Source organism: Hyperoodon ampullatus, assembly GCF_949752795.1.
Source record: "Hyperoodon ampullatus genome assembly, chromosome: 7".
Classification (NCBI taxonomy): domain Eukaryota; kingdom Metazoa; phylum Chordata; class Mammalia; order Artiodactyla; family Ziphiidae; genus Hyperoodon; species Hyperoodon ampullatus.
Genome location: NC_136920.1, coordinates 98,699,848 through 98,725,211, shown reverse-complemented (window position 1 = coordinate 98,725,211; position 25,364 = coordinate 98,699,848). Strand labels below are relative to the sequence as shown.

The 25,364-nt window shown below is 45.3% G+C and overlaps 1 protein-coding gene across 6 annotated transcripts in view; it reads right to left on the bottom strand.

Annotated features, from left to right (window-relative positions):
* Positions 1 to 8,668: 8,668 nt before the first annotated feature.
* The window catches only part of CADM1 (cell adhesion molecule 1), a gene marked incomplete at its 5' end in the record, with an annotated part of 326,602 nt that continues 309,906 nt past the window's right edge, over positions 8,669 to 25,364 (bottom strand). For 4 of the 6 annotated variants that reach the window (XM_079707476.1, XM_079707475.1, XM_079707478.1 and 1 more), the window contains 2 exons: positions 8,669 to 9,314; positions 11,295 to 11,426. In XM_079707476.1, the coding sequence (XP_079563602.1) occupies positions 9,196 to 9,314; positions 11,295 to 11,426 (251 nt within the window). In that variant the 3' untranslated portion in view covers positions 8,669 to 9,195. Of the gene's footprint in view, positions 9,315 to 11,294; positions 11,427 to 23,376; positions 23,431 to 25,364 lie in introns of all 6 variants that reach the window. The other 2 variants (XM_079707474.1, XM_079707477.1) reach the window with 1 other exon arrangement.

The window sequence follows — 25,364 nt, the reverse complement described above, 5'->3', positions numbered from 1 at the left end:
ATGGATACTCTAGCATGAAATTGCCAAGATTAAAAAGAAAACACTAGTTTAATACACATGGCTGGGGAAATGGCCGGGGCCATCCATGGAGCTGGGTTCCTAAATCCTGGCTCAGGACTTGCTCAGCATTCATGGGAAGAAAACAGCCCCAGAGCAAAGCAACTTCTTTTCTTTCCCGGTTTTTCATGTTGGCAAAGGGAAGACAAATGAGGGTTCTCTGGTTTGGGGACGGCGTGAATGAACCACAAGCGTCCATAGATAAACCAGGAGCTATCCAAACACGCTCATTTGCTCACACAAAAGCTAGGCTGGCAGCCCTCTCACCAAGCCATGTTCACAGTTGGATCCTTAATGCATTGTGAGCATTCAATCAAACTTTTAGTGGTGAAACTCTGGGAGCAGAAAGCCAGCTAAGCCCAAATGGTCCCTTGGCTTTTCCATCTTTTGTGGCTGCCTGGCTGTGCTCTTATGGGTTTTGTTGTCAACAAACTCCTGGCTTGCCTTTGAGCACTCCAAATTATTGAAAATGACTACAGCTTAAGACTGGCAGGATGATTGTTAAAAACAGCCCTGGCATTAATCATAGCTTAAGAGCTTTTGGAAAATGATTCTAATTCAGAAGGGGTGGCGTACAAAGAGGCTTGTTGAAAGCAAAGCAGACATCAAATTCTGAAAGGCCAAAAACCTCCTTGGTACCCACACCTGGCTTCTTCCCAAAATTCAGCTGGCAGAAATGTGTGGTTGGTGGCGTAGCTTACCCCACAAGCTCACCCTGTCTGAGGCCACCTCGGATCTCCCCCAGGTCCCACAGCATCTCTCCCCCGGGTCCCACAGCATTTTTCCCCCAGCTCTGGGGCCCTTGAGATGGGAAAGACTTCGGGGAGCGCCCACAGTTACAAGTTCACTGGCGGTCCTCAGAATAAGGAAGAGGTGGCTGGGCGCCTCGTATTCTGTCAACAGTCGGATGCCTTAGACTGGTGCTAAAATAAGCTGTGTGCATAGAGGCAGCTGCGTGGGCAAACACACGGTCAGCATTTGCAAGGAGCCAGGCAGGGCAACAAGCTAATACTTCTGCCTTTTGCCTGCCTGGCACAACAAAGGAGAATGATTTTTGCCATCAGCATTCTCCTTATCGCGGAATCATTGCACAGTTTAGTATGATTAATGGTTTCCATTTAGGAGAAGCTGAGAATGAAAACAGTGGGGGAGTGGTGGCAACTCGGCTGGGGGTGTTTGTGGTTGCACCTTGGGCAGAAGGGCGAGGGAGATCTGGCTGGTGGTGGCCTCTACCTTTCCTTCTGGCATGACTGGGGAGGCACTCTGGGGTGAAGAAACACATGGCTTTTGACATGCATTTGCAGGAACAGTCTGAAAGCCGCAACCTCGTGATGCACTGCTTGCTGTTTCCTCCTTGCAGCCTTCCAAACACTTGTGTCTGAGAAGCTACTCCCTCTTGACCCGCCAAGGGGAGGGTGTTTCCTTCCCAGAGGCTCCTAGCTAAGGGCTGGGTCTGGGAGGCAGCATGGTGATGGGGCTGGTTGGCTGAAGCTCAGAGGAACTACCTACACCACTTCTTGGCATTCCTGATGGCCACGTGGGGATGCCACACAGGGAAGGACCCCACCTTTGTGCTAGTACGGTAGCGGTGACCTTCAACATGGCCACCTCTGTCTCTGGAGCCCGGCTGGTGGACCTAGTCTCAGCTCTCAGTGGCTGGCTCTTCCGGGAGTTCGTCTTCTCCTCTCTGCAGCATTCCTTCCTTTCCACTTCTGTAGGCACTGCTTCTGGTCAGATCTCACGGCTGCTGGAGATGAGTGGTGAGACAGAGGCCGCCGTAGCCAGAGACTTGTGGGTGCTGATAGAAACCAACCGGGAAAACACAGAGGATTCAAGAGGGCCTGCTTTTTTTTTTTTTTTTAAGCAATAACCTCTGTTACTGAAGCCAGAGAGGGAGAAAATTGGTGATCTTGGCTGGGTCTAGCGTGACTCAAAACCTTTCTTGATGCATTGGTGTCTCTGCCAGGAAATCTATTACTTTCCATAAACTGTCTTAAGCATCTCCCGGGCTACATTTCTGGCTGTGTTAAGAATCAAGCCATCAAGAACAGCTGTGAATGTTATACACTTTCAGCAGCAGCAATGGGCTTTGGCAGGGAAGTAGGAGCAAAAAAACCCAAGTAGGACATTTCGGTTGACAGTAATGGCATTTTCCCTTCCTTGTCCAAACGATAAAAGATTCATGCTCCTAATTGCAACACTATAGCTGCCCCCATCACTTTATTCTGGGAGAGGAGGTTAGAGAAAACAGGCCTAGAGAGAAGGAGAGAAAGAGAGAGAGAGAAAGAGAGAGAGAGATGGATAGTAATTTCGTCACTAGCTAACAGAGACTGATTAGTACAGAAGGCTCCCTTCCATAGCAATACTTTTTAATCAGGGCTGCTGTGTCTGGGCAAACAGCTTTTGTGGATTAGCTAGACTCGAGCCTGCCAGCATCCATTGCAAGTTTAAATGATGAAATACACAACTACAGAGAAAACAAACCAAAAAGAGTAATAAAGTCACACATTTCAATATTCGGTAACCATTAAGGGATTTAAATATTTGCTTGCTATTAAAGGCTTGCATTACACTCTTCCAACACCAGCTCTGGAAGACTGAAATATCAATTACGGATCAATTTTCCCCCTAAGTAAACACTAATGCAGGATAAACAGTATTAGAAGATGCAATCGTAACATTGCTGACTTTAGGATGGACTTCCTGCTGGTAACAGCAAGTTTAAGCCTGGTGATTAATTAACCTGAGAAAATAGCACTTACAGAAGATTTAAGGCGATCATGTCTGAAATATGATTGTGAGCCGTGCACGTTTGGAGGGCAGCTGGAGTCCTGCGTCGGTTTGACCCTCAGTGGTAGTCTTCATTTTCCCCAGAATCACCACCCACAGCTGAACACCTCCAAGGATTAGGAGGGAGTAAAGTGGGAGTTGAGGGTGGGTGTGCGTGTGTGTGAAGAGAAAAAGCAGTAGACATTAAGTCCCGTTCTTTGCTAGAATTAATTCTGTATTTAAATATGGAAGGTCCGAGTTGCATTTCCTGCACTGACCACCAGGGGCAGTAGACATGTTATGTTCGCTTTGGGAGGAAAAATAAAAACAAAAAACAAACCAGATCACATCTCCTGTGTACAGAAGAGCCTGGAAGCTGAGGATTAGAAGACTTGAAAACAGAAGATTCTGGCTTTCAAGTCTCAGTTTTGGGGTGCTGACATTATCCTCGTGCCTAACACCCTCTTGCCGGCACATGTAACGATGTGGTGTGGGGATGACAGTGGCTCTTATGGAGGCACCCTTCACAATTTTGAGATGAACACAAGGCAAGGAATATGGTTTGAATTTTTGCAACATGCCATACCTCATTCTGAAGTCCCCTCACAATGTATGTAGGCAATGGTGAGGCTTTGCTTAGCCAGTAGCAAAAATGTCATTCTCTGTAGGGAAGAACAGATAGTCTGTCCCAGCGGGTCCTTGAGAACGATGGGACCAATAGCAATAAACTCAGGGCTGGCTCGCTCCCTTGTTCAAGGCCAACCCGAGAGCTACCTATATTGAGGATGGACTCCTAAATGTCAAGGTTGAAATACAGAATTGGTGACCTGTTCAGACTAAGTATACAGTGAGATTCGGGCAACCAGATGCTTGGGCTGTCTCCCTGGAATGATCTACTACTTGCTACGTGCCTCCTACGTGCCTACGACCGACTTCAATGTATTGCCCACAGAGTCTTTTGGATGATGGCCAAGAGTCCCCTCCCCTTCTCCTGCACAGTGTGTCAGGACATCCAAGTACTTCATTCGGGAAATATTTCCAAACCACACATGTGCAGCTGTGGATACAAATTTCACTCTGAAGGCATTTGGCAGCCAGCTCTTCATGACTAAGGGCCGTGTACTTGGCATCCTGGCAAAAAGGTGTGAGTATAAAAAGGGTCTTGGGCATAATTTTATAATGAAACAAAAGGCCTTCGCTTAAGCAGGGTCCTTCCACCTGTAGCATGGTGACTGCCTGGTTGCTTTAAAGCTCTGGATGACAGAATCAAAGGAACATTTCTCTGTGGACTAAGTCCACAGCAGTACAAGGATTACATTGCCAGTAGACGGAGGACAGTGAAAGATTGCACCAATTAACATCCGCATAGCACCTCGGGGTTCCAGTTGATGTATTTGGAGAAGGCAAGCAGGCCAAAACATTCATGAAAACTCTCTGGAGGAAATGAGGACCATTTGCACTCGCGCACCAAAGGAAGGACTGGGCAACTTATCAAGCTCCTGCTGACGTGGACTGCTTCTGGCAACTTCCCCTTGCATACCCTGTGGGACTCAAGTGGCAGAAGTGCAGCAAGCCGCGACCTCACATCTGCCTCCGTTCACTGAACACCCTGGGTTCCCTTTCTCTGCAGGTCGCAGCTGAATCTGGAGCCTCACACTACAGACAAGGGGAGAGGGCTGGGGACACTAAACATACCACGGGCCACGTGGCCTGGAATAGCTACCCTAGTGAGTGGTGAGGACAAAGGGGTCCTTAAACATGCTAAGGCAAGCTTCCCAAGGGCACGAGGTGTCCACAGGAACCCAGAGGGCTCCCTTCACTTGAGTCGTGACCATTTCTTGGTAGCCTTGGGTAACCTCTGTCTCTTTAACCACCATTTGCCTCTATCCTGTATTATGATTAACATGTAACATGCTTACTCTGCATCTGGCATATTATTCACTCAGCACTTACTGCCAATCTCACTTCTCTCTCCTAACACGGTGACCCCTCCCTTACAGAGCAGGAGACCAAGGCCAGGCAGGCTGGGGAACTCGCCTGAGATTTCACAGCTAACAAGCGGTGGAGTGGAGATCGGAAGCCAGGCTATCTCTTAGTACGTACTCTTGATGTCTAGTCTCTATCACCTATAGGTCTTTTTAGAGAGCTATGATGAATCAGGGCTCCCCACTGCTCCCTGCCCTGGGGCAGAGGCTGGGAGAGGCCCCTGAAATCTTGACTCCTGTCTGGACTTTGAGAACAGCTAGAAGACTGATCCCACGCTCCACACCTCTCCTGATTTTGCTTTATTCTTCCCATGCGAATCAGCGGGCTGGCTGGGCTTACTGCCGTCTATACCTCCGACTCACTTCGCTCTCCTCCAGCCATCCTTTAAGGTCTAGCTGGAATCCCAGCTCCTCCATGAAGCTGTCTTGACTCTCCAGGCGTCACTGATTTCCGTTCTCCAAGAAATTTCCACGGCACTCTCTGGGCCCCTTAACCATATTTGGGGTGCCCCCCACAGCTGGGGACCATTTCACGTGTTTTTGTGGGTGTAACCGATGCCCCGGTTGGTCTCCAGAGATGATCTTACACTTCCCTGTGTTTCTCACGATGCTGAACATACAGCAGGCGCCCAGTAACTGCATGTCCAATTAGCAGATTTTTACAGAGACAGGCGAGGGACCAGGCCAGGATGGAAGGGCTGAAATGAAGTACGCAGCCTTTGGTTTTTCTGGAGCTTACCTTTTCTCCCACTGCTGCACCTTCCCCACCACCTGCCCGAGAGAGAAAAGGGGAACTCAGCCACAGTTGGGTGAACGGTGGGAAAGGGCCATTCGGGGCGGCTCACGTGTGATCTGAGCATTTGAAAGATCAGTCACCATGAAGTGCAGTCATTGCTTGCCTCGGCCTGCAAGGCAAGGGGGACGGTGACAGACTGAGTCCTGCTGTACACCCGGCCCGGAAGCCCCAGCAGCCTAAACAGTAAGTGAGAACAATCTTCCGTTGGCGGCCAGGCTCGTCCTCTGCAGATCACGTCTCTTTGTTAAAGGAGAGAGAACTTGAAATGAAGAAGGATGAATTGTGAAGACACGAAATCCCAAAGGAAGAGACAAGTGGAGCAGCCAACACAGGGGAGTGGGTGTGGGGTGCTGGGTGGAAACAGGGGAGTGAGGGCAGGAGACGCATCCACGGGAGGGGCCGTCCCGGGCTGGCCCGCACTGCAGCCTGCGCACCTGCACAGATGGCTGAGTCCGCGATGCCAGAGCACCTGGCCCACCTGTCCGCTGAGAGGGGAGGAGAGATCAAGGACAGGAAGGATGAGCAGAGGAGGAGAGAAGGCGGTCCCGAGAAGCCCAGCCGGCAGCACCTCCTAGCATCTACTGCCCGTGCTCCTGGCCCTGCGCGAGGTGCTAAGGAGGAAGCCGGACCAGGGGCCCATCTTCTCCCAGGCCGAGACGTCCGTAAGAAGTCCATAATGAGAAAAAAGGATCACTTTGTAACATTAATTTTTTTATTAAGAAGACAGATATTTTATAGTACTTCTTTTTTTTTCTTTTTTTTTTGTAAAAATGGTATACATGAACCAATACAAAATGGGAATGGAACATATGGATATGGAGTTTCATACACCGTAACATCGTTCATGTACACCTCAAAAACAGAACTGCCTAAAGGGAAAAGTCAGACGTTGGTGTGACTAAAGAACAAGCTTATTTGGCATCAATTATACATCCTTCATTATTTTATATTCCTTTAAAAAACACAAAAAACAAGTTTGTTCTTTCTTCACTCTAAAAAAAGTGATCAACCTGTACAAAGTAATACTCAACAATACATTTCAAACAGTGCACTGTATACTTAAGAAAAAAATACATAAACCAATATACAACTAAAATCCATAATTTCCTGTTTTTGCTTTGTTTTATTATTATTATTATCTTTTTCCAATGCATGGGGCCTACACTTTGCAATCTACCTGAGACGGAAAACACCAATCAAAACACATGAACCTGAGACATGTCAACATTGTAAGCCATAGAGTCACATCAGGAGCACTGCACTACTGTACACTTTTCAAAACGGAAAGATGGGAGGTCCCCAAAATGAGATGCCAATTCAGTGAGCAATGGTAGGGTTTTGTGTTTTTTTTCTTTTTTTTTTTTTTCCTAAAAAGAACAACTGAAAAAAGCCTTTCAACGACATGCTAAATGGTTCTCACCCTTCAATACGATTATACTATGGTTGGAATGGGTGCTAAGGGCTCGGAATAGAGCTGCACATTATAAAATTCACTGAAAAAGGGATGTTTGTTGTGGCTTTTTGTCTTGGTTAAGTGCCTAGGGATAGGAGAGGGGAAAACAAAATGCTGCTCAATATGGATTTTCTTTTACATACCAGTCCGTTCCCAAAAGGCCCCCATATTGCAATGGTTCTATCAAAGGTTAAAATAAAGACAAGAAAAATAAACACGCTTTCAAACAACAAAGAGTTGACACTTTTTTCCCCTTAAATAAATCAGCGTAAGTTTTCCACATAATGTAACAATAGTAAAAATGCATCTTGCAAAATCCGAAATTACTCACTGAAAATGTTATATAATATATATTTATATATATATAGATCTATCTGTTTTTTGATGCCATCTTTCCATAGGGACTGTATTCTGGAGTCTGGAGCCTTACCAAAACATATGGTAAGAGTTTAGTTTTCGTCCTTCAGGACTACTTCTAGATTTCCTAGACATTTCAGTGAAAATCCCCACATTTCTTTAAAAAAATGTAAATGGTAACTTGACTCCTCTACCTTTTCCCAAGGCTCCCCATCTAAGATATGTTCAAGGTAACTTATTTTAGTAGCTATGCTCTATGGCTGCCATCATGCGAGGATCAGTAATTTTTTGGCAGATGGTTCTTAAGGCTGAGGAAAGAGGCCAAGGCTAGTGTATGAAAGGTAAAAAGATAAAAACACTCACATTTGAGTTTTGTTTAAGTAACTGAAAAATCCCTACATGCTGTTTTTCCACCTCTGATCTGACCTTTCGAGAACTGAGATGGACAGCAGACCAGTTTGAGAACAATACTGGCCCTTCTTTTGTACCTCCTGCCTTTGTCAAGCCAAATCTGAAGGAATGAAAGTTTCACACGGATTCGAGTTGGAAATCCCAGCATGACAAATATCTGTAATATACAGTACATGCAGGCCACATCCTACTGCCTTCCTAACTAAGCACAAAGGAAAAAACAAAACAAAACAAAAACAAAACAAAGAAAACCCCTGTCCCATTCAGTCATTCGCACACGACACGGACTTGCTTTTTCCTACAAATTAGTGAGAAGTAAGGCCGATTGGGAAAGGTGGGTGGAATCATTTGGAACAGAAATAACCAGAGCAGAGCTATCTTTCCCCCCTCCCTACTTCCCCTTCTGTGGCAACTCAAATTTGTCCACTTATATAAAAGGAACAGACCTCACCTGTCAGGTCTGTTTAGGGCACTGAAAAAGGAGGAGTCCTTTCCACCCCAAACTTTTCTGGACAGCGTGGGGTATCTATACTGAGCCGTCTACAGATACAGAATTAAAGACAGATTCAATCTCATTGTGACACACCTCACTTGCAGATAACCCTGTACAGTAATGTAGTTCCACAGCAAACAGAACAGTTTCTGAATCACAGTCTAAGTTTTCTAGTCTTCACTGCTCTAAGTATTTGAAACATGGGCAGCAGCAAAGAGTTCTCATTGTTTGTTCACCCAAATCTTTACGACAACAGAGAAGAAATGCATTATGGATACACTAAATTCTGAACTATGAAATCTAAACTGTGCTGGTTCTCCTTTTATGAAACTGAATTTTGAACAGAAAGCAGTTACTTCGAAAAATAAACAAAGGAAAGGAAAAACAATAAGAAAATAAGGTGGGGGGCGGGGGGGAAGATTCTAAGGAATCCCAGCAGGCAAATTCCAAAATGGGAGATTTTGGAAAAAAAAAAAATCCCAAGATTTTTTGGAAAAATAAATGCGCACAAAGGAGGGAGGAGAAGAAAAAAAAGGAACACAACCAACAAACGAAAAACAAGGCACAGAATTTTCTGCCATCTATCCAAACTAAATCCAAGTGTCCAAGTTTGACTTGGTAGGAAGAAATAAAAATTGAAAAACCAAACAAACAAAAAAAGAGGTGTCAAACAGCAGAGTGTACTTTTCAAAGAACATTTCTTTCTTTCTTCTTTTTTTTTTTTTTTTTACACAGCAAATCCCAAGCCTTCCCAGTCTCACACCTTTCCACCCATTCGTAAAAACACACGAATTTCTCACAAGTTCCAATATCACTGTCTCTTTATCATCTAAATAGGGCCAGTTGGACACCTCATTGAAACAAAAAGGCTGATCTAGATGAAGTACTCTTTCTTTTCTTCGGAGTTGTTCTGTCCTCCTTCTGCATTGATTATAGCTGTGTCTGCGTCTGCTGCGTCATCGGCTCCTTTGGCTTCATGAGTGAAGTATGTACCTGAAAGATGAAGGGGTAAAGCACCGTGACTGTCTGATGGCCTCTGTGTAAAGTGGTACAGAGATGGCAACCTGCTTTATGGCCATCATCAGCCGAAGTGGTGTGCAGGCAGCAGAGGGGAAAAAACAATTGGAAGAAGAGAGCGAGGTGGGTGAGACAAATGGGGGATCCGGGGGTTCCAAAGGCACAACTCCAACTGAACCGCTGCGATATAATTCAGCAAATGAGACATTAGAGCCGTGATTATGACCAGAGGATGTCAGCAGAAGAAGACGTGAGTGGGAGCTAAAAATGCAGAAAGCTGGAGAGCTGCTGACAGTAAACGCCCAGGACCAATGGCCAGATATGTGCACGTACATGGTTAAAGACCAAAGCAAGGAAGAGCAATTAGCCAATAAATGAATTAGGGCCCTGCTGATGTTCTATTGTCATCCCAAATCATTTATCTGAACCCTCGTCTCCTGTCTTCAGGAAGCACTGTTGCCTGTCCGTAAGTGAGAATGTGCTTCAACTTGCACAAGTAGGTTTGGTTTTCTTCTGCCTTCCATCACAGAGCGGGGTTCCAGATCGAGAGATAATTTGATATTGTAACAGCTGGAATCAAGGCATGGGATCTGCCTTAAGGAACAAGTGATTCTTGCTCCTGATGTCACTCTAGCCCGGACCCAGATTCATGGATTTGCTAATTGGCATAGCCACTTTATAATGACAATAGACAGAACGTTACGGAGTTGGTGACACTCTTTATCAGCAAGTCCCAATGGTTTACACGGAGAAAGACAAGGGTTGCGCCTCAGTATGAAATACAGGTAGAGCTTCCACTGCCCATCATAATCAAATCACCCTCCTCCCATTAGGTATTGTATTCTCCAAGATTCTTAAGTAAGAAAGGCTGATCTATTTGCTGTATTTTCAAGTTTTCAAAGTGACAAGTCTGAGAAGGCAGGTGGTCAGATGGTTCCCCCATGTCCCTTTCCGCTATAGAGCATGCCCTCTTCTCTGGGTCCCCTCAGCTGCTGTGCAGACTTTGGCCCTGCTCTCTGGCCAAACAGACTGCCTCCTGGGCATGGGCAGAGGGTATACAGAGTGCTGGGCATGAGCAGCACTCATTGAAGGACCCCCAGTACTGAGGGCCCCAAACCGTGTTACGCTCGAGACGGGCACTTCGGATTCTAAAGGTGATCGTCAAACACCTTGGACCTCCGTTGCTGTGCTCAGGGGACCCTCCCCAAACCCGAGTTCTGCAATCAAGCACACTGCCAGTGCCTGGAGTTTATACTATAGGAAAGGTTTGGGAGCCCACTGCACAGCTCTTGAGAGAAATACCCGAGAAAGACAAGGGCCGACAAACAAAAGGAAGGATAAATTATGGAGAGGAGAGAAGAGGCTCAGAGCAGCATGGGGCAGAGAGGAGGAGCCTTCCCAAAGATGATTGCCCATCCAGACGGCACAGCTGATAAGTGTCATGATTAATGGCAATTTAAATCAATTGCACTCATAATTTTAAAAATACATATTTATGTGGCTTTTAAGGCACATCAAACCAAGAAAGTATTCTAGCTGCTGTGACCAGCTTACCCAGGGGTCGGGAAGCAGGGCTAGTCTACCTGCATCCCGCAAAGCAGAAGGTTATGCAGCTGCTTTTTCCCTGTTTATCATTTTGGGGTTTGATAAACCGCACCTCACGCACCAGCCCCTTATAATTTTTACTCTATCCCCAATAATGAACTGTAGAATAACACACCTATAAAGCTTTTCATTTAGAGAAAAATCCAAATCAAGGAGCGCTACTCATCAACTCTCAGAGTCCTAATCAGCCGCTGCTAAGATTTCTATATTTTTCTCTCCCCGTTTCAGGAATCAAAGAGGCTGTGTGGCCATAGAAACCAAACTGCCTATCAAGGACAACCTTGCAAAGTCCCCCAAAGGCAGGCGCCGTGGTGATACGAGGCCTCCTGGCTGCCCAAGCGCCTGGCTTACCTTTATGTCTGGCAAAATAGCGCCCCAGGATGATGAGCAAACACAGCATGGCAAACACCACCACGGCCACGACGCCGCCAATCACGGCGTGATCCACTGCCCTGATGGCGCCTTCTTCACCTGCTCGAGAATCTGTTGAAATCAGAAGAGGAATAGGGATGTAGAAGGTATTACGAGACACCAGTAGCCCTGGCGACACTGCCTCCAGGGTCAGAGGTCACCTTCTTTCTTAATGGAAGAGTCAGAGAGAACAGTCAAGATGGATCAAGTTCCACCGAGGGGACCTGCTCGGTGCTGCATTGATCTGTTCTCCCCTCAAGGCATTTCATTCTAAGCGGCCTCGGATGCTAACGCATGTAAACAAGCTTAGGGAGCAGGGAGAGAAGAAATAGAGTCTGTCCAGTCCTGACCTGGTCTCGGCATTCCCTCTCTCTGTATCCAGCTGCAATTCCTATTCAGGAGGCCGACCTAACTATTTAAGGGCGCTCAGAATGGCACCTTCAGGCCGTAACGGGAGCTGTGGAGGGGTGGCTGGAGCATCTTTCTAGAGATGTCCAGGGACTTATTCCCTGCCAGGCATTTGCATGGGAAAAGTAAGGAGCTCAAAAGCCCCAGCTGCCTAGAGATAAAACAAGGATTAGGGGACTAGAGGCAAGTGACATACCTGCTACATTTGGGATGTATGAGGGAGTAAGCCTCAGTCTAAAAACCTAAAAACCTATTTCAAAAAAGACAGCAAGGAATAATTGTCCATTGCCACAGATGGTTTTTCTTTTATTTATTTAACACTTCACGATGCAATTAATTTTCCTTTATAAGCATCACTCCCTCGGATGTCTTCTTTCGACTGGGGAACGACACGTTTGGCTGGGGAACAACTCCAAAGTGAACCCCGAATGAGCTATGGCCATGCAGAATGGATGTATGGCAGTGTAAACAATTTTAATTTAGGAATGTGTCTACATCACCCCTTGCTGAAATCCTAATGGCACCCGAGATTTATAATGTAGTAAAAAACAATTATTCTCCTGTTGATTAATACATTAACATTTTGGAGTGGAAGCTAAACAATTGTCTTTTTTTTTTTAATTGAGTCAAGTATGACACCTCCATTAAAATGATTTACTAGCTGCACCTTACAATTTAAGCACAGCAGCAACAGAAACGGTAAAAAACTTTTAACTTTACATGATTTGTGAAGTCATATGTGAAGGATTTACCATTTAAATCTTTCAGTACAAGAAGCACATGGCCTATAAATCTGTCCCCGTAGCAGTTGCTGGACGCCTAAGAGAAATGCATTTCACCAGGAAGACGGAGAGTGCAAATTCGAGGCAATTTTAAAGAAAGATTTATCTCTGTCTCTCTCCAAAGAACAGAGCAAATCTCTGAAGCCTCCACCTCTAATAATATTTGAAGTTTATCGATCAAGTGTACAGATCCGTGACAGCTAAAGGTAATGGTGCTCTTTTGAGCCGAAACCTGATACAACGCTCTCAGCAGGAGGGCATGATTTACACTTTCTATCGATATTTCCAATTCTGCTCTGAGATTAAGTACTGAAGGATGTGGGGAAATAACTCGTGACTGAGGGTTCCATGAAAAGTGCTTTAATTAAGAGTTTAAATTAAAAAATGAAGTATTTAAAGTATTTCATTGTTACCTTTGAAAGGACGACCAAAAAAAAAAAAAATCCCAAATCCAAACCCAAACAGAAGTGCCAAATCAGAGGCAGCAGCGGGTCGCCCAGGACAACAGGGTGAAGGGAGTTTAATTGGAGAATGGAGATGGGTTGGAGGCGGAGTGCACTGCAGCCAATTAGCCCGCTCCGTGATGTGTGGGCCCCTCCAGCCACATGTCTAATAAGCTCCACTTGAAATGTGGCAGAGTGGAATCTCCCTCCGCAGCCCAACGTGCTGCCTACTGCAGAGGCAACAGCCTCTGTGTCTTGAAAGTCATTTCAACGAGGCAGAACTCAGCTACGGAAACGTATTTTTTTTTTCTTTTAAGACAACAGAGCTTGTTGAAGGGGCACGTGCCCTGGAGGGTGCCCCTGAACATGGGGTATCTGCTGGAGGATGGTGCTTTATACGCTGGAGACTCTCACCCCAACTGCACACGTTCAAAATTGCTCACGGGGAGACCAGAGTCATGGAAAAGCCAGAAAGTTATGCTTTCCTTAGGGAGCTGTCAAAATAGGGGATCTTGTGGGAATGAGAATTAACTCATCTCCAGTGGCCATGAACTTCAGACCTATTGAGAGATAAGGCTCTTTCAACTAAGGCTCTCTCAACTAACTCCCTGTGTCTTAGAATTGGGTGAGAAAAGTAAAGTGATACCAGCTACTGAGCAGCAGGGAAAGTCAGGTACAAGAGGCGAGAGGTGAAGAAAGGTCCCGTCCCAGGTAGACGGAGGGGAGGGAAGCTGCCCCAGCACAGGCTTAACCCACCGGGGGAAGCACTCCCCTGTCCTCTGTTACAGGACTGACTTCTCCATGCCTAGGCACAGGAACATTCTAGAAGCCTAGGAAAAGAGAGCCAGAGAGAGAACAGGGGGGAGGGAGGGAGAGAGGGAGGAGAGATGAGGAAGGAGGGGGAAGCTCTGTGATAAAGAAGAACCAACCAACCAACCTCACAGGATACATATCTGTGGGATTAATTTTTCCAGCCCAAACCATTCTTTGGACCTTTGCTCCCCATGAACTCAGAGCTGAAGAGGCTCAGTGCGGCTCTTTTCTCCCTGCCCTGTGCCCACATTAAATAGCTGGGTTCTAGTTATCTTCCCTACGCTCAAGGACATACATATTTTACAGATACTTATTTATAGGGGTAATCTCTCCAGCTATCTTCTGATACTCACTTTGATCAGAAAGTTTACTACCACCAGTTAATCCCCGAGACATCTTTCCTGCCTTCAGTTACTGCAGACGGACCCAGAAGGTAAGTGATGCTGAATTTACAGGGCGCAGTGTGGGTTGCAGCTCTGCCCCGCCTCTTCCCACCCCTGGCCCGCCCCGGGGTTTACTGCAGCGGGCACTGATGCAGTCCTGGCCATCCTCCAGCGCCTGGCATGGCCTGGCGTCCGCTATGAAGAGTGGCGCTGTTTCCAGACTCGTCTCACTCCTTTTTGTGTGTCCACGTGTGGGGTGGGTGGGGAGTTTTTACAGTGCCATTGATTGATCCAAGGTGGTGAGGGGCACAGTTGAAGGCTGGTTACCTACCCCTAGACGCTGTGGACTGGTGCCTCGCTCACTGCACGAAGCAGTAACACAAGATTCTACACAGAGAGGCACCGGGCTAAAGGCGTAGGATGCAAACTGGAACCCAGGGTAGCATGAGCCACCAACAGGAGCACGGCTCTGACAAAGTCCATCGGCCGTGTGGCCTTTCCTGTCCTGCTCACAGAGCAAAAGCTCTGGCCAGTTCCGTGAGCGATTACCTCGAAGACAAAACCCTGGGAAAGTCTACGCCTTTCACCATCATCCACAGATCCTGCTCCTCTTGGGGTGCAGACCCTTTCCCTCAGGTCCCATGAACTTGACGGGGGATATCCTCTCCAGATTTCAGGCTGCTTTTCTGAATCAGGCAGAGAAGGAAACCTACAGATTCTACAGCTGTCCTCAGCTTCTACACTGAAAAATAAACACTAGCAACATGCCCGATCCTCAGGCAAGCAGACAGCTCTTTGGTTTAGAGGGAGTGTTTTCCTGTCTCTAAGAGACACGATTGCACCCCTCAGTAACGGGTGTAACAGTGTTCATCCTGCTGGGACTTAGCTTTTCCCCATCATCGCAAAGAGGAAAGCCACGTTTTGGCTTGGTGTACATTTATGGCACACAGGTTATTCCAGCCTTGAAGAACCAAGCAAGTTTGGGTGACACATTCCGACTGGAGTGTGGAATGCTATCCCGGATCACTTCACACGGGACTTCAAGTAACTGAGGCATTGTCCTCCCATGAGCCTGATTTTCAGAGGCACTTTGTAGATGCTGGGAAGTGTCAACTCGGAGTTGGGGCACAATCCTTCCTGCCTACACTGTCCCGTGCTGCAGCCCCGTCTACAGCTCTAAGCGTAACACGAGACTCCTTAAGGACAGCTCAGTCATGAACTGTTTAGTATTCGTGAGTTAGCTCTTCTTTGGGCAAAAAGCTGGAACAACTTGGCTCCAGGTGAGGGTTTACAAGCTGCTTGCAGAATGCTAAGTTGGCTACCACTGCTTGGGTCACAGCTTCAACCACATGGGGTTCCCATTAGCATCTTAGAAACTGCCAGGACAAAAAAAATTCAAAGACTCTCCCAAGAGTGATGCCCCAATCTGCTCAGTTTTCTTTACTTTGGGCCAGGGGGCCTGGCTTGATCCTTTCCTCGTGGGCCATATGCAAGCGGGAGCTCTAAAGACGCTCGTTCCTTAGGGCCTGACAAGAAAAGTGACTGCTAGTGGAACTTCAGCCTCCTTCCCCTCCCTGCAGGGGCTTCCTTTTCTCTACTTGTTCTTACTCCTGAAATGACTGAGTGCAGGGGCTCCACAGTCACGCTGCCTAACAGATCCCGGTTGCTATGGCTACTTTACCACCTGGCACGGGATGCCTGACATAAACTGCCATGTGAATGCCTTAATCATGGATCTGTGAAAAGCCTGGGAGGCTCTGTTGCCCGAGGCAGAGATCCATGGATAGCCAGGGAATGGCCAGGATGTCCTAGACAAGCTCCTGGCAGACAGCGACGTTGGCAGAGGGGCTGCTGAGCAGACTGCCCGCTGCAGCTGCAGCCGGCCTACCTTCAGCCCAGGCGGACACTAAGATTGCCACCTCGGAGGAGCTGAAGTGTGATAGAGTAACATAGTTCAAGCACACGGCAGAGGGCGGGAGGACCACCCTGCCTTGGCCTTCCTTCACCTTTCAACCCACCCTTGGCCTGGGCTAGAAAGCACACTTAAAAAGTTGGGGAGAGCTAGACACTCCCCTTAAACGCACATACTATTTTTAAACAAAGGTTATAAACTACCTGAGGTCTCATCTTTAAAATTAATACCTAAAACATAGGGGAGGTTCTAAGGAGATGGGTCTTCCTACCTCTATTTATTGGACAATTCATATGTTCAACGTTCCGTAATTTCTCTACCGATGAATAGCTGGGAAAAAAGTGAAACTGTTGACTTTTCACAGCAGTTCTGTCACTTGCTTTAGTTCTAGTCTTTTTCCTGGGCTGAGGTCTGGCTAGACAAGTCAGTTTAATTAGAAACTTCGAGAAGTGGTGTTGATGGTGGAATCGCTGCCCCCTGCTTCCTGGGGCTGTAGGGATTAGTCTATTGAATAGGAAGCTTAATGACTATGATGTCATTTGTTACTTCTTACTAGAAAGAAAGAAAAAGCCTGACAGTGGATTTTCCACATCTGAGACAAAACCAAAATCTGACCTCAAAGACAAAACAAAACCAAGCCCCAAACCTGGCACCATCTGAAAACCGCAGCTTCTCATTCTCATCACCTATTGCAGCTCCCGCCATGGCAACAAAAATAAGTGTGCATTTTAAAAAGCACAACTTTATTACTGAAGGGGAACAACCTGCATGGCACGCGCCGACAAAACGCCACATTATTTGCTAATCCTAATATGTTATTCTTCTTTAAGATTTGCTTTTCTCAGCAGCAATTCAATTATAGATGCTACAAATCCTTCTGACATTTAATTCCCTCTTGTCAGACAGTAGTAAATGTATACAGTACATGCACAGCTTTCCCATTAAGATGTTAATATATATTGGAGCACACTAGCCTCCGTGCAGCATAACATTTCTTTTCTGTCTTCTGAGAAAGTGGAAGGGAAGGAATAAATGTAAGGCAAGAAAAATCATGAAGGTTCTCATACAGCATCCCAGGCATCTAGGACTACCCCTTAGCTGCATCTCATTCTAGCAACGTAACTGCAGCTATGCTATAGTTTCAAAGGAACTATGTTAAGCTACTTAAAGGAAAACTGCAGTCATCATCATCATCATCATCATCATCCTGCCACCCAGAGCTCCGCAGGCCTTCACTGAAATCAGATTTACCACACATGGGCTCTGGCTGTACGTTGATCAGGACCTGGGGCTCTTTGGCGGTTACTGCCTATGTTATCCTCCAGAAACAGGCCCAAACAGGAGATGCAGGAAGAGTTAGGACCTCAAATCCTGTATGGCCTGCTGGAAAGTGTGCTGGACTTGCCCACAGATCTGGCCTAGAAGCTGGGCCTCACTGCTTTTCTGTGAGACTTCAGGCAGGTCAATCAGCTACTCTGAGCCACGGAGCACCATCATACAATTCACAGGGGTGTTTTGAGAGGCCAGTGTGTCGCTGAATATGAAGGGCCCTCTCTGGGCCAGGGCCTGGCATATCATAGGCACTCAGTAAGCGTTTGCCAAATCGAAATCTGCTGTAATAAAGCCTCCAGAGGGCTTTATTCCAGTTCTAATCACTGATTCCAGGCAAATACCTATTAGCTCTTTGGGGTAAGGGTCGTGCTGCACACTCAGCATTGTTCTCAGAGGGTAAGATGCCCCATAGACACTAGCTGAGTTGCAGTCACCAAACCCCTTCTTTTCATTTATGTAGAATGGCACACAGTGTGACTGGTGGTCCTGGGTGGTGGTCAAGGCTGTGGGCCTGGCGGCTGAGGGCTATCCAGTCCAAGTTATCACTCAAGTGTACCATTTAAGTACCAGGATATTAAGTTCTTGTTGTCAGCTAAACATGAGAACAAGATTTTTTTTTTATGTTGATTTTTCTCTCTTCTCAAGTAACTTGATTTTGTTAATGTAACCAACAGTGGAAATGACTTGATGCAACAGGATGCAAATCCTCCCAAAGACATTAAGCATCACCCAAGAGACCACAAGGCACACTCCTGAGTCCTCTCTATTCATCTAACAATAAGGACTTAGAAGTGTGATTGCCTTTTCCATTTTAAGCAACTGAGGATGAGACTGGAGTTTTCCTTAAAGGAGTATACATCTGCTAAAGAGAACAGGGTTGTAAAAGTATTTCTAAACATACATTTCCCACTAGAATCTCTCTCTGGAGAAAGATGCTTCAGTGGACCTCAGGCATTTGGGGGTGTGAGGATGGATTAATGAATATGGTGAAGTCACCCCAAAGCAGTGTCCAACCTGTAGAACTGGAATTCATATTTTGTGTTGTAGCCTGCCAACTCTTTAATTTGGAGGAACATTTCCTATTTGATGGTCTCCTTCCTCCCCATGGGGGAAACAGCAGCATGTTGGATTATGGGAAGATCAGCAATACCATGAAATTCAAACTTACATCGTGGTGGTAAAGTCATGGCCAAGCTGGCACGGACCCCATATGATTTGTCAGTCTATTGCCTTGTACTAAGAGGAATTTTAAAATAAGGTAATCTACATGTTTTAACCTTCTGCAACTCAACACGTTCCCATGGCATTTAGGACCGTCTCAGTGGGAAATCCATCCCATAATGTAGGAGATCAATGGGACAATGGCACTGAAAACATCTGAGCAGAGTTTAAGGTCCCCTTTGAATGGGAAAGAGCATGATTCAACGCTGGAAGAGATCTTTCCCGGTCGTCAGCACGTGGCTCTATACCTGATGGGCTCTGGAGAGCCCAACTTTCCCTGCTTCATTCCTTGGATGCACTGTCTGAATCGAAAAGGGTCCAAGAGGGAAAGAATTCCCAAGAAGATACCAGAGCAAAGGAAGTGTGGATTTCACAGGGGGAGGATAACCACTTTAAACCTAAGTCTCGGGCTTCCCTGGTGGCACAGTGGTTGAGAGTCCGCCTGCCGATGCAGGGGACACGGGTTTGTGCCCCGGTCCGGGAAGATCCCACATGCCATGGAGTGGCTGCACCCGTGAGCCATGGCCGCTGAGCCTGCGCGTCCGGAGCCTGTGCTCCACAACGGGAGAGGCCACAGCAGTGAGAGGCCCGCGTACCAAAAAAACCAACCAACAAACAAACAAAAAAACAAAAAACAAAAACGAAAACAGAAAAAACCCCTAAGTCTCTGTTTCCTGAAGAGCCAGGAAGACCCATGTGTTTAAATTCTGATTCTGTCTCTTGAGTAAATTATTTAACCTCTGGAGCCACAGTTCCCTCATTTGTAAACAACCCCTTCCTTAACCATCTCCCAGGATTTTCATGACAGTCCTCCCATGGCTGGCTCATGCTCATCTCTTGGTCTTCCTGTCCCAGTGGCCTCCCCTGGTGAGCATTTCTAAGCTATCCTCCACCTCTTCCCAGCCCCAGTCACTCACTTTCACTTTACCCAGGTTTATTTTCTCCCACAGCATTAGTCTGACATTATCTTGTGTTTTGAGCTTGTCTCCCTGACTAGAATGTAACTGTATGAGGGCAGGATCCTGGCACGTGAAATCTGGGGCAGCTCCAGCCCCTGGTTGGTCTTGTTCACTGCTGCAACCCTGGTGCCCAGGCCAGAGACTAGCACACAGGAGGAGCTCAAACAATTGTTGAATGAATGCAGATCAAATGAGATCATATGTGTGCATAAGCTTCCTGAGCGGTCAAATACTATACAAATACAAGCTAAATAAGACCTCACCTGCGATTTAGGGGCCAGATCTTGAATTTGTCTACATAGTCCAGCTGGTTTTTGATGTTTTTCTTTATCATCATCATTATTAGTACTAGCCTAACAAAAAAATGCAATTGCCTCTTTGCCAAGTCTGGGCCATACTTTACGTGGGACCCAGTAAGGAAAGAGTCTCCCCAAATGCTACGTCTATTGACAGTTTCTTACACACATTTTAATCAAGTTCAGCCAGACTTTGCGGACACTCACAACAGCCAGATGGTCTTATATTCCACCCCAGAACTGATCATCTGGATCTGATGGCCTTTAAGTGCTTCCATGAACTAAATCTAGACCATATTTTGAGGCCATGTTTCCTCTGTAATCCATTTAAGGGACTATAGCCGGCTCACCTAGATTCTTCCTTAACACCTGGCATGGATTATCAAAGCCACTTAGAATCTGCCTTCCATCCATACTTTTCCATGGACTGTAAGGGAGATGTTGATTTTTCCAGATCACTTTCTTGTATGTAGGGCCAGAGTTGAAAACGTGTCTCTCTCTGGGAAGCACGAGAGCTCTGAAATTTCTTGTTGGTGCCTTTGCTTCAAAAGCAGAAGCCTGATGGATTGCTCTGATTGTGCCGGAGGGCCATTCCCTGGCACGTGGCGTATTTACCACCACACTCCACTAAACAGTCCCCGAAGGACCTTCCATTGCTGAAGGGAGGGAGGCAGTTGGAGGCATTTGTTTAAAGTTTTAAAATAAAATAGAAGGATAAATAGGCTTGAAGCTATTCTATTCCACATGGGTGGCAATAACCACCAGCTGTCACCGGGAAATAGCAGATATAATTGACAAAGCAACGCAAAACTCTTGTGGATCGTCATCAATAAAGTTCACACCCAAGAAGTCAATGAAAGGGTTCAAAGTAGAACTGGAGAAGCTCCCCAGGTCCTCCAATAATTAAATCACTGAACTACACACAAGCATAATTTTTTAATGCAGATTAAAGAGGAGGATCAGCTGGGCAACTTGCTTTGCTGGGTGAGGCTGGGGCACCATATGGTGCTTAGGAAGCCATCATTAGCTGAGGTGGCAGTGGTGTATGGGGGAGGAAGGGAGGCAAGGGGCCAGCAGAAGACAGACCACCATTATCGTGAAGGAAACGCAGGATGTAACATTTATCCGTAATAAGGAAAGAATGAAATTTCTACCCAGATGGAGCAGGGAATGGACGGTAATATTCTTCATTACCACAGTTTAGCATTAAATGGACAACACCTCCTCTAATTTATTGATGGACTGCTTAAGACGGGTGTTAACCTGTTTGTCTTGTATTATAATTGAATTCAGTCTCTAGGCTACAGGAATTTAAGAAGTTCATCCTTTCTCAATCAATATGCTCTCCTTCAGTGACCCATTTCAAGACAGCTTCATAAAAAGTAATGTATTTTGTTTTAATAAATTTAAACACTATGACAGCTGCTCAATTTTTATCGGGTGTTGTTTTTTTTTTTTTTCCCTTCAGATGTCTCTCTGCTGCCGAGTGAAGCCATGCTCACAATCAATAGTAATTGATTAATCAGCATCCCCTTTGAACAAAGGTGCTAATCAGTTTTTGATTAGTTCATCAAACCAGATGCAAAGGCAGCCCAGCCCCAGCCTGACAGATCATCAGGGCTCTACTTGACTTATGCCTCCCTCGCAACATACAACTGCAGCGCTCCTGGATGGGGGAGGGGAGGGGAGGGGGACAACGTAGTCATTAATGTAACCAAATCATTATGACCACAAACAGTTGTTGGTGTATCACTCCCGACTCAGGGGTGACTGATAGAGCTGCAGCAAGGCTGCCTCTGACTTGGTGCATGGCCGAGGGACCTGGAGTATTCCTTAATTGATGATGCTCAGGGAAGGGATAAGGGCTGATGTAGTCCCATTTTCCTAAAGAGGAGAACAATGACTGCTGCATATCTGAGCGATCCTTGTCTGGCTGATATGCGGAGAGGGATCAGGGCCAAGGAGAACTTGGTCCCTTGTTGGGATCCTTGAGAAGATACAATTGCCACTGTGTCAGAGGGCTGTTTTATTTAGGGTCAGGATCGGAACTGAGGAGTCAGTCTTCTTACACTCAGCATGATATTCTAAGCAGGGAGAAGGACTCATTTGCTCTTATTTCCAAAAAAAATCAAGCTAACGTTTTTGAAACTTCTCTAAATATACCACAAACAAGAGGCAAAAATAAAACACTCCTTTGATGGCCGGCTATGTTTCTAATCTTCTATTTATTTATCTATCTAAACTCCTTGGGATTTGGAATTCATTTATTCGTCCAACAAGTATCAATTGCGTGCTTATGATACGACAGGTGTACAGCAGTGAACAAAACCAATATGGCCTCCTGGAGCTTCCACTCTGTGGGAAAATCCATCAGCCAAGTTCAAACTGGGACATGCTACATAGCAGAAAAATAAAGGCGTCCCTGAGGTTTGACAGAAGCACAGAGGAGGCAATAAATCTATCGCTTGTGAAAGATAGTGGTACCATCTTATTCTCTCACTGGGTAAGTAAGACCTGTAGTTAAAGCTGCACCTTAGCAAACAGCTATTCAAGGGAGCTGCAGTGAAATCTCTTCAAGAAGGGCAACATGGAACCCTTGTTTCCAAAAGGCTGGAGTCAGCATCTACAGTCCTCTGTCTTGGTTTCTCCTGACGAGGAAGGGCCCTTCCTTATTGACTTATTAAGAAGCAACTGATCAAAATGTTTCAAAAGCTGCAGCTAGTTGGCACTGAAGTCCCACAACATCATGGGAGCTCATATAATTGTTTAGCTCTGACCATTTTAAATCTCCTTCCCCTCCTTTTTAGGATATGCTTCTTATTTTGGATTAGTAACACCTAAATCCTGGAATCAAGCATGAAACCTACTTTTGCAAGAGCTCAGTGTGCTGTGAAAAAGGTCTGAGGTGGATAATTAGTTTGCATCATGGTGTGTGACAAAACAATTGCCCCCCCACTTCCTTCCTTCCCTTCACCTCCCCCTCCTTCTAAGATTAACTATGACCTGGCTTTTCTAGTCTATTCCACAGAAGGAAATGGTCAATATGAGGGGTTTTTTGTTTTAAATAAAGATCTTGTCTCATAATCCAACATCCTTAAATAGCTTTGAAATAAAACAAATTTCTCATGAACCATTGTATGCCTAGAATATAAAAATTATTTTAAGCCACTGAACAGAGTGGCTTTGGTGCAATCCCAAAGACGATTGGACCTGGAGGTCATTATTGACCTGGAGGTCTTTATAGCGGTCAGCCCCAATCTGAAATATACACACAATATACAATCTGAAAATACACAGGGAAGAGAGGTGGGGGGAGGAAGAAAGTGTTAATATGTTAATAAAAATCTGTTTTTTTCTTTAGTCTTAAAATCCACAATTGCGAATTGACTGCTCAAATGGCCGTGTTGTGGAAGTGGATGGAGGGCCCACAGGTTGGACACTGCAGAGCCTTTTACCTAATGACTAGCCCTTACCTGAGAGGTCCTCACTGTCCAGTTCTTCTGCGGAATTGGGCAACTGAGTAAGGCCTTACAAGTAAAAACAAATGGTTTTTCTTTTCATTCCTCAAGGGACATAAACAAAACACTTAAGAACTGAGGATGAATTTCTTAAAAAAAAACATGAGCCAAATCTCTTGCCATCTCTCTCTCTTTTATGGATACCTTGAATGTATTAATCCATAAGTATGTTTCTCCAATCATTTCATTTTGTTATAGATACACAGTTGAGGCAGAAAGATTCCTCAGTCTCCACTTTCAAAGCACATGAAACATGAAGGTGAATGTTTCAAATCACTCATTCATAACAGCATGCAGAAAGAAAAAAAATAAAGCCTGATTGTTAGCTATTGATGTTCTGATAGATCTCTTAAATACAAATATATTTAGGTGTTACATACTGATGTATGTAAGTTTTAGTTCACATTTTACTGTAAATTGAAATCCTTGGGCAAGAGTGACAAACACAGTTCATTATCAACTGATGATGATCTTGGATCATCTATTTCAAAATGGTATGGCATCTGCTAACTGCAGTTTGCCTTAATCAGAAAATCTGATTTGCAAAATGATTTTTTTTTTCAAAAATCAGTGGTATTCCTGAAAAAATGAAACCCTCAAAGCTGAAAAAGCAGTTAGGTCAGGAGATAATCAAGTGGAGCTTGAAATGCCTGTATCCGAGTTAGCACCAATGTTGGCCAGCTGGGATGGCTCTCCGCTAGCTCTGCCTGGAAGGAAAAGAGGTGAAGGGGAAAGCAGATAAACCATGGGGGGCTCAGTTAGGAGATGGCCTCCCTTTCCTCTTCCTGTATTTATTTGCAGGCTGCTCCTTTAATGAAGTTGAAAACACCACAAAGTTGTGTCTGGTTTGTGCAGACCTCCAGGTCTTCTCATTTGCACAACAATTGGCTAATCCTTCTCTGATGAGATTTGTCACTTTTGAAGACCCTTGCGGACCTATTAAACAGGCAGGAGGGGCATGCCTTGTTTCTCTGTTCATCTTTTCCTTCTCTTATAGCCAAGCGCAAAATATAAGCTCAGTAAGTATTTGCTGAATTAATGATTTGGGAGTAATGCTTAGTGAACTACCAACTAAAACAAACGCTCTGGAAACAAGCAATGTCAAACTGACCTCACTATTCAGAAGCTCTGAAATCAACGGAAACACTTCATGTAGAAATGGACAGTAAAAGCTTGGATTTTGTTAAGTTGTTTTATAAAGAAGCCAAATGAATATTGATAGCTAGGTTGGTGCTGTGAAAGAAAGCATCATACCAGCTCTTGAAAAATTTCCATCATGACCCTTGCCAATATTCAATGGCACGTGCCAATTAAAAATGGGATGATTTGAAGTCCATGGATGTTCCCAAACTATGGATTTAGGCAACTATGGGAAAGCAATGAGTAATGCAATAAATTATAGAGGCAACTGAGCAGGGATGTTATCCATTGGCTCTGAAATCTGATTGGTTGAAAGTGTTCCTATTTCTAATTGGCTTTATTCATTGTATAAAGACTGATGAATACAATTATTTGAATAATTGTTATAAATGGGCAACATAAAGTTCTCCTCTGTAGTTAATTATGAATTTGCAGTTCTCAGGAGGCTAATCCCTCACTTCTACGTGGCCCAATGAATATCAAAGCATGCTACATACATGCTTGGCACCCACTGAACCATAATAAACGAGGATGTTTCAAGTAGGCAGCTTTACTACTGAAGGCTTGTTTCCCTGGGGAAGGCATTAGAAAGCTAATTAAAAAAAATAAAGACAAATATGTTTATGAAATATCATTGATATGCAAAGTTTCCCATTAAAAAGCGACAGACAGTTTATACACACCTCATTAAAGATGAGATTGTCATTGTTAATGGCATAAGCTTTAAAATATACCAAATCATCTGGAATCTACAGCTCAGATTATATCTGAAAGTGGGAAGCCATCTAGGTTAGTGGCGTTAA